General features: G+C 41.1%; 1 protein-coding gene across 7 annotated transcripts in view; it reads left to right on the forward strand.

The window, feature by feature from the left end:
- The window catches only part of wtap (WT1 associated protein), an 81,306-nt gene extending 72,439 nt beyond the window's left edge, over positions 1 to 8,867 (forward strand). For all 7 annotated transcript variants that reach the window (XM_068044730.1, XM_068044733.1, XM_068044731.1 and 4 more), the window contains one exon: positions 7,574 to 8,867. In XM_068044730.1, coding sequence (XP_067900831.1) covers positions 7,574 to 8,175 — 602 coding nt within the window. In that variant the 3' untranslated portion in view covers positions 8,176 to 8,867. The remainder of the gene's footprint in view (positions 1 to 7,573) is intronic.
- The last annotated feature ends 1,311 nt before the right edge of the window (positions 8,868 to 10,178 follow it).

Raw genomic sequence — 10,178 nt, forward strand, 5'->3', positions numbered from 1 at the left:
GAGGGAGCTAGGGCTTTTCTCATTACAGCGAAGAAGAATGAGAGGTGACGTGATAGAGGTGTACAAGATGATGAGAGGCATAGATAGAGTGGATAGCCAGAGACTTTTTCCCAGGGCAGAAAGGGCTATCACCAGGTGGCATAATTTTAAGGTGATTGGAGGAAGGTTTCGGGGAGATGTCAGAGGTAGGTTCTTTACACAGAGAGTGGTGGGTGCGTGGAATGCACTGCCAGCGGTGGTAGTAGAAGCAGATACATTAGGGACATTTAAGCGACTCTTGGATAGGTACATGGATGATAGTAGAATGAAGGGTATGTAGGTAGTTTGATCTTGGAGTAGGTTAAAGGGTCGGCACAACAACGTGGGTCGAAGGGCCTGTATTGTGCTGTACTGTTCTATGTTCTATGTTCAAGCTAAATTTTTTAATGAGCAGGTCATGCTTGAGGTTTTTTGATTGCATCGGTTAGATAAAGGGAATATGATGGATGTAATTTTCAGAAGGGTTTGATATGTGTCAAGAGGCTAGTTATAAAAATGATTGCGTATAGTATTAAAGGCAATGTAGCTGCGTAAGTGGGGAGATGACTACGGGTTAGAAAGCAGAGAGCAAGGGTGAATAGATGCTCTTTTAGATTGGAGAAGTGTAGGTACTGGTGCGCCCTGGAATCTGAGCTGGGGCCTCTTTGTGTTCTGCTGATATAAATGTCTTTGATATAGGCATAAAAAGCAGGATGGTTGACAGAGTGGGCAGAAAAATGCAGTGCACAGGAATGTGAAGTATATTTTGGTTGGAGAAAGAGAATACCCTAAAAGATATGTTAAGTCAAGCATAAGTATCTAGGGGTGCAATTGCATAGATCTTTAATGGTAGGCGTACAGGTGGAAAAGGTCGCACAAAAACGCAAATTCAATATAGAGCTTTCTAAAGGGTCATTGAGTATAAACCAAGGAAGTGATGTATTTGTATAAGATATTCGTTAGGCCACAGTTGGAATATTTCAGTCCTGGGCAGCCCTTTGTAGGGATGGTATTGGGAGTTTAAAGTTATGGAAAGAGTAAAAAAGAAATGACATTATACCAGGTATGAGAGGTTATAATTACGAAAAAACATTTGGAATAGTGAAAGTTAAAGGAAACCCAATAACAGTTCCTAAAATTGGTTTTGAAAACTGTTGTAAAACTGTTTTGAGAGGATAAGTAATCAATTGTTTCCACTAGTGGATGAATCAATTTTGAGGCATAGACTATTATTACTGGAAGAAGGAAGGGATGTTTTCTGAGTGGGTTATTAAATATGGAGTGCTTCATTACAAGTGTCCATTGAGGCAGAAATAATAGAATTTAAATGGAAATTTCAGAAAAGTAAAGATTCTCAATCATACAGGATTGACTACATTTTCAAACTGTACAGTAAAAGTATAAAAATTTTGCACGGACTGATTGCCACCCATCCTGTTTTGCAAAAACACGTCTTTTTGGTTTTCACTTGTGCTTTTTTAGATTTGGCTCTGCATTGTGGTCGCCTTTGTTTAATTTGGGCTTTTTAATGAGTTTTATGCTGAGATGGGCTGCTTTGTAAGTTCTAATGTACTTTCTCTTATAGAAAGTCTTTGAACAAAAAACATTTCTTGTTTTAAGCATGGAAACTAAGGCTGGATTTTAAAACATGGATTTGGAGCTCACAATAGCTAATGGGTAAATCTGGTGGAATGCGAAGATATGTAGACTGGGAGTGTCCTTTGTTTGATCCCCAGTCTGATGGGCACCAATGGCCTCAATACCCTCTTGGCTTGGGATTGGAACTGCCACATTTTCTCTTAATTGATATTCAGGGATTCTGACTGAGAAAAATCAGTAGGTGGGCATCAGCTTGCGACAAGATCAGGCCAGATTGTGTTGGAATACATGTTCAAGTAAGATTGCTGACACTTGCTATATAGACTCTTGAATGAGAAACAGCGACTTGGGCCAGATCAGAGTGGACCTCTCTTGCAAGTAGCAGAGAAAACCGAGGCTAGGTATTCACAATTCACTCCACTTAAGCATGAAAGTGGTTGGCAGTTCCCCTGGTAGAAAAGCCACCCAATCCAGATGGGATGCATCCCAGGTTGCTGAGGAAAGCAAGGATGGAAAGAGCGAAGGTTTTGGCAACAATCTTTCAATCCTCCTTAGATATGTGAGTGGTTCCAAAGGACTTGAAGCATTGTAATGTTCTACCCTGCTCAAAACAAGGAAGAGATAAACCAGGTAACTACAGGCCAGTCAGCCTTATGTCAGTGTGGGGCAACTTCTAGAAACCATAATCCGGGACAGAGTTAATTGTCACGTGAAGGGACATGTTAATAAATGACAGCCAACATTGATTGGTTAAAGGTAAATCAAGTCGGACGAACTTGATTGAGTTCTTCGATTAAATAATGATGTGGACTGATGAATATGTATATGGGCTTTCAAAAGGCGCTGGATAAAGTGTCAGACTTGTTAGCAATATTGAAGCTTGTGGGATTAATGAGGTAGTATCAGCCTCGATACAAAACTGGCTGTGATGTATGAAATGATTTATTATGGCAGGAGGAATCAGAAGAAGCAATATTAACTAAATGACACAATTTTAAAGGGGGTGTGGGAACCGAGAAACCTGGGGATGTGCATAAGTCTTTGACTTCCATTTATTAACCTACATTTCGAAAAATATCTCAATTTTTCCCAGATTGATGTCCCTAAAAGTTTCCCCATTACTGACATTGGGCTGACTGGACATGGGTGTAACATTTGCAGTCCCAACTCTAAGGAGGGTTGGGACATTGTGCAGAGCCTCTGCAGTTTCCCCTCTTGCCTCAGCAACTGAGGATGCTTCCCATCTGGACTGGGTGACTTTTCTACCCTTTTTAGTATAGCCTCTTTTTTTTTATCCTACTCAATTTCTCCACTGTCTTTTTTTTTTGTGACAATGGCAGCACCCTCTTTAGTGAGGACCGATGAAAAGTGCTCATTTAGTACCTCTCAATAGGATGTCCTTATGTAGTGTATTCTGGGTTATCTGCCATTGGCCAAGGTCATTGGTCACTGTGACCTTGAGCTCTACCTCTGCTTGTTAAGGGTTTGGCAGAATTTTGGACTCTTGTCTTCATTTGCTTCATTTCTTGCTTTATTTAATACATATTATAACACAAGTCCTGAGTGGACTGTACACAAAATTTGTGGTGTTCAGTATTATTTAAATCTCCTGATTGAAAAAATAACAGGTAAACTTTCCCAGAGAAATATCCTGAAATTTCTTACTCAGCCGTGAAGATATTTATTTAAAAAAAAGACCTAGAGGTAAACAATGCAATGTAACCCCTATTACTTGAATCAAGAAAAAATGCTGTTTGTAGAATTAAATGGTGTTGTTGACATTGTTGCAGATTGGGGTCAGCTAGTACTTTTAATTTGAACGATTTTCAGTTAAGCAGATGTTAATTGTTTAGATAATGCTTCATGTCACTACGTAGGATGAAAGAAGGCCAGTAATGCAACTTTCACACATACCTCCAACTTCGAAAATTAAATCTGGGATCCCTGAAAAAAATTTAATTACAGCATAATCACACCCAAGGGGTCCAAACTACAGCCATGAGAAATGTGTGGCCCATACCTTTGAGAATCAAGGTCAGAAAGCTCAGTCCTATTTGCACCTATTTTTTGCTCACTCGTTTGCCTTATTTGAATTCTGGAGGTTTGGAAGTGCTGCTGCCTCATTGGTAGATCAATTCTAAATCAAGATATCAAGATCTGTTAATGAGCTGCTTGGAATATATGCAAATTAATGGAGTTAGCATGGGACTTTGGGTTTCTTTATGCAGCTTGAGCATAATATTTCCTTTTTTACAGTTTTTCATTTTTATTACTATTTGATATGCCATTTTAGAGTCACTTACATTTACTGCACACAGAGTTCATCTGGCCCAATCACCCCTGGGTGAAAAGAATTTCCCCTTAAATCCCCAATAAACTTCCGACCTCGTACCCTAAATTTATGTCTCCTGGTTATGAACCCATCAACCCAAGGGAAATAGGGACTTCCTATCCACTCTATGTAGACCCCTCATAATTTTATACACTTGAGTTAGGTCTCCTCTCAACCTCCTCTGTTCCAAACAGAACAACCCTAATCTATCCAATCTTTTCTCATAACTAACATTCTCCAGTCCAGGCAACATCTTTGTAAATTCCCTTTATACACTTTCTAGTGCAATCCCATCTTTCCTATAATGCAGTGACCTGAACTGCAGGCAGTACTCCAGCTGCGGCCTAACTCGTGTTTTATACATTTCCAGCATAATCTCCCAGCTCTTGTATTCTATGCCTCAGTCAATGAAAGCAAGTATCCAGTAGGCTGCCTTGACCACCTTATCTACCTGTCCAGCCACCTTCAAAGAACAAAGAAAATTACAGCACAGGAACAGGCCCTTCCACCCTCCAAGCCTACGCCGATCCAGGTCCTCGATCTAAACATCTCGCCTATTTTCTAAGGGTCTGTATCTCTTTGCTTCCTGTCCATTCATGTATCTGTCTAGATACATCTTAAAAGACGCTATCGTGCCCCCGTCTACCACCTCCGCTGGCAACGCGTTCCAGGCACCCACCACCCTCTGCGTAAAGAACTTTCCACGCATATCCCCCCCTAAACTTTTCCCCTCTCACTTTGAACTCGTGACCCCTAGTAATTGAATCCCCCACTCTGGGGAAAAGGCTTCTTGCTATCCAACCTGTCTATACCTCTCATGATTTTGTACACCTCAATCAGGTCCCCCCTCAACCTCCGTCTTTCTAATGAAAATAATCCTAATCTACTCAACCTCTCTTCATAGCTAGCGCCCTCCAGACCAGGCAACATCCTGGTGAACCTCCTCTGCACCCTCTCCAAAGCATCCACATCCTTTTGGTAATGTGGCGACCAGAACTGCACGCAGTATTCCAAATGTGGCCGAACCAAAGTCCTATACAACTGTAACATGACCTGCCAACTCTTGTACTCAATACCCCGTCCGATGAAGGAAAGCATGCCGTATGCCTTCTTGACTACTCTATTGACCTGCGTTGCCACCTTCAGGGAACAATGGACCTGAACACCCAAATCTCTCTGTACATCAATTTTCCCCAGGACTTTTCCATTTACTGTATAGTTCACTCTTGAATTGGATCTTCCAAAATGCATCACCTCGCATTTGCCCTGATTGAACTCCATCTGCCATTTCTCTTCCCAACTCTCCAGTCTATCTATATTCTGCTGTATTCTCTGACAGTCCCCTCCACTATCTGCTACTCCACCAATCTTAGTGTCGTCTGCAAACTTGCTAATCAGACCACCTATACTTTCCTCCAAGTCATTTATGTATATCACAAACAACAGTGGTCCCAGCACGGATCCCTGTGGAACACCACTGGTTACACGTCTCCATTTTGAGAAACTCCGTTCCACTGCTACTCTCGGGGATCTGTGGACATGCACTCCAAGGTCCCTCTGCTTCCCTACACTTCTCAGTATCCTACCATTTATTGTATAGTCTCTTGCCTTATTAGCCTTCCCCAAATGCATTACCTCACACTTCTTTGCATTGAACTCTGTTTGCCACTGTTCTGCCCACCTAACTTGTCCATTGATATCTTCCTGTAGTCTACAGAGCTCTTCATTATCAACTACACAGCCATTTTTTGTATTATATGCAAACTTATTAATCATACCCCCTACATTCAAGTCCAGCTGCCTCCACACAGTTTACCCTTTCAGTCCCTAATAGGCCCTACTCTTTCTCTAGTTATCCTCTTGCTCTTTATGTATTTATAAAACATCTTTGGGTTTTCCTTGATTTTACCAGCCAATATTTTTTTCATGCCCTCGCTTTGCTTTCTTTTTAATTTTACCCCAACACCTTTTATATTTCTGTAGGTTTTCTGCAGTATAGAGCCCTCCATATCTGTCATAAGCTTTCCTTTTTTTCTTAATCCTTTCCTTTAAGCCCCTTGATATACAGGGGCTCTGGATTTGTTAGTTCCACCCTTTTTCTTTAAGGGAACATACTTGCTCTGAACCCTCACTATCTCTTTGTTGAATGCCTCCCACCGATTTACCTTCAAATAACAGTTTCCATTTCACTTTAGCTAAATCACACCTCAGCTTAGCAAAAGTAGCTTTTCACCAAGTGAGAACTTTTATCCCTGGCCTGTCTTTGTCCTTTTCCATAACTACTCTAAATCTAACTGAATTCTGATCATTTCCACTAACTCTCCAACTGATGCACCTTCCACCTGCCCAGTTTCACTCCCTAAAACTAAGTCCAGAATTGCCCCCTCTCTTTGGGCAATGTGTTAGTTTTAAAAAGTTCTCCTGAATGCATTCTAAGAATTCTGCTTCCCCTGTGCCTTTCATACTAATTCTGTCCCAGTAAATATTAGGGTAGTTGAAATCCCCCCACTATTACTGCGCTATTGTTTTCGCACTTTTCAGAGATTTGCTTACATATTAGTTCTTCTATCTCCCTAACACACTCTGACTGGGAGTCTATAGTACAATCTCATTAGTATGATTGCCCCTTTTTTGTTCTTCAGTTCAACACATATGGCGTCATTTGAAGATCCTTGTACCATATCATCCCTCCTCACAGCGATAATTGTTGCCTTAATCAATATTGCGACCCCCCCTCTCTTTTTTTTTATCCCGCTCTTGTCTGAAAACCCTGTAACCAGGAGTTGCCATTCCTGCCCTTTTTACAGCCATGTCTCAGTAATAGCTGTAATATCATTTTCCCATGTGTCAGTCTGTGCTCTTGGCTCATCTGCCTTATCCTATACTTTTTGCATTGAAGTATATACCATTTAGCAATGCCAAACTCCCTTGTGTATTTTCTAGCTTTTGTTTCCTCTGCCTTCCAGACACACTTACTAATTTTCTGCCGTCCATTTCCAACTTTTCTTCTCTCCTTTCTAAATTTACTCTTGGGTTCCCATTCCCTTGCTGAATTAGTTGAAATCCTCCCCAACAGCACTAGCAAAACCAGCCTGTCTGGCTTCTACAGGTCCCACCTCCCCCATAAATGGGTCCAATGCCTCAGGGATCTAAAGCCCTCCCTCATGCACCATCTGTCCAGCCACATATCAGCTTGATCTATCTATTCATGGTTAATAACTGTAGCTAAAGTACATATAGCTGGAACATTAGTGACATTATTGCTTCTAACAATCCTAGCAAGTGCAATTTTTTTTGAAGAAAAGTGTTAATAGAAACCTCCTGAAATTTAAGATCCTTTTTGGAAGATCTCAACTTAGACATATTATAATTAGGAGAAATATTTACATTGCATTCCAACAGAAAATTACTGGCATTTTAGTTGCTTTTAGAATATCTGGGTATTTTTAGTTTAAAGTTCAATTTTAACACTTTTCTTTCAAGGCAGTATTACTTTTGTTTATTGTGTGTAATTGTGTTCTAGGAGTGTGTAACTGTAATAAGTATTTTAGTCTGATACAGATGTTCTGGGTTGGAAACAAATTCTCAATTCCCACTTACTAAATTATTTTTATTTCTGCGCAGAGCTGAATGATTTCATCATCCAGCTTGATGAGGAGGTGGAAGGGATGCAAAGTACTATCATGGTTCTGCAGCAGCAGCTGAAGGAGGCACGCCAGCAGTTGGCTCAGCTTCAAGGACAGCAGCATCACCAGGTGTTACACTCTGGCACCAGTAGGACTCCAATCCCTGAGCCTTCTGCACAAAGGGAGAGCATTACTAAAGATTGCAGCCGACTAGTGAATGGACCAACCAATGGCGATTCATCCCCACAAGGGAGAGCAGCAGCTGCCTTTCAAGACAAGACTAACCTTTACAGAGAATTAAGCAGCACGGAGGATGATTTCCCGTCATCTCCTGGTAGTGGGAATAAACTTTCAAACCACAGTGAAGAAAGGCTGGACCGAGCAGGCAGCAGTAACATGTATCAGCTAGGTGCTGGATATGAGAGTGTAGACTCCCCCACTGGTAGCGAGAACTCTCTTACTCAGCACTCAAATGACACAGACTCCATCAATGACCCTCAGGAAGATAAGCCATTTGTTGTGAAAGGTGCCAGAACTATGGGTTCCCGTCACATTCAGAATGGGTTGGACTCAGTCAGCACACAGGGGTCGGTTTTGTAACACTTAACAGGCATTATTCGCAGTCTTTTTATATAGTGTCATTTCGTTTGGCTGATGGCTGTCAAGTGACTGTTGAAGCTAGTGTGTAATTTTGTTTAAAATTCAGCCTTTTGTGTTTTTGCTTTCTTGGAAAACTGTTGCTACTGTTTAAATTTTTTTAAAACATCATATTGCATTGGCTGTTGCTGAAAGGATGTTGATACATGTAGACCTCAGCTATTTTTATATGATTTAATCTGAATAAAATGTATTACTACAACTTTAACATTGGGGAAAAAAGTTGTGTAAAACAGGACTCTTGTGTACATCTAGGACTCCAGTGAAACGCTATTGGCATTTTATCAGAACTCTGTCATACAGTCCTGCAACAAGAGAAAGTTGCACCATGTAGGTGTGTGACGATTAAGTAAGCTTGCCAGTTGCAGTAGTTATTTTTCCAAAGGGAGTTTGGATGTTGTACTTGCCATATTCAGGTTTGGGAAGTCTGTGGTTTGTTAACTACAAGACTTTTTTTTTCCCACCATGCATATGTGTACATTTTCCTCAGTGACAAGATTTTGTTAATGAATTAGTGTATATTGTTACCCAGTTTCTAGGCAAGAGTTGTTTCCTGTGTAATGCATATTCTGTGATTATCCCCAGAAATCCCTCACCTGTACTGACCAAACTTAATAAAGTCTTTTAATATCCTATATTTTGAATTTTACTTTCAGTGAGTGATTTGTGCTGTGATATACAGGTCAAAGTCTTGCTGGTTCATAGAAACATAGAAAATAGGAGCAGGAGTAGGCCATTCGGCCCTTTGAGCCTGCTCCGCCATTCATTATGATCATGGCTGATCATCCAACTCAGTAACCGGTTCCCGCTTTCGCCCCATACCCTTTGATCCCTTTAGACCCAAGAGCTATATCTAACTCCTTGAAAACGTACAATGTTTTGGCCTCAACTGCTTTCTGTGGTAGTGAATTCCACAGACTCACCACACTGGGTGAAAAAAATTTCTCATCTCAGTCCTGAAAGGTTTTTCCCGTATCCTTAGACTATGACTCCTGGTTCTGGACTCCCTCACCATCGGGAACATTGTTCCTGCATCTACCTTGTCAAGTCCTGTTAGAATTTTATAGGTTTCTATGATCTCCCCTCACTCTTCTGAACTCCAAATATAATCCTAACCGACTCAATCTCTCCTCATACGTCAGTCCCGCCATCCCATAAAACAGTCTGGTAAACCTTTGCTGCACTCCCTCTATAGCAAGAACATCCTTCCTCCGATGAGGAGACCAAAACTGCACACAATATTCCAGGTGTGGCCTCACCAAGGCCCTGTATAATTGCAGCAAGACATCCCAGCTCCTGTACTCGAATCCTCTCGCTATGAAGGCCAACATACCATTTGCCTTTTTTACTGCCTGTTTAGACCAGTCCATACTTGCTGCTAAAATGCCTTTCTCCTCTTGCCTTCTTGAGCTTCCCATGCAAGAGGACAGACTGAGATGGGCCTCTACCATATTTGAGATAGCCACTGGCTGTACGTGAGGAGTTTAGAGGGGCATACAAGATTTTCTTTTGTCCATTTCCTAACAGCAAAGCTGAAGTGGGAGTCTGGACTGGTAGAGATGCAAATCCGCATACTACTTCATGGCACATTGTAAATTGCCATGTTACATCTAGAATTGGCAATTTAACTGGACTTCAATCATAGAATCACAGAATTTTTCAGCACAGGAGATTTTTTTTTTAGCTCATTGTGCCTATGGTAGTTCTTTGATAGAACTGCCTCATTAAACCCATTCCCTGTCCTAGCCACATATCTTTTTAAAGTGCTGTGAAGTCTACCTTATCCACAATGTAGTACAAAATCTGACCCCTTAAGGTTTGGTTACAGGGAATTGAGAGAAGTGTTGAATTTTTAGCTGACATTGCCCAACCAGTAGTTTATCTGCCTCAGCTATAAACATTTCTGCTACTGGTATCAATGAACATTTAACTCAACTTCCAGCTAC

Source organism: Heterodontus francisci, chromosome 13, assembly GCF_036365525.1.
Source record: "Heterodontus francisci isolate sHetFra1 chromosome 13, sHetFra1.hap1, whole genome shotgun sequence".
NCBI lineage: Eukaryota > Metazoa > Chordata > Chondrichthyes > Heterodontiformes > Heterodontidae > Heterodontus > Heterodontus francisci.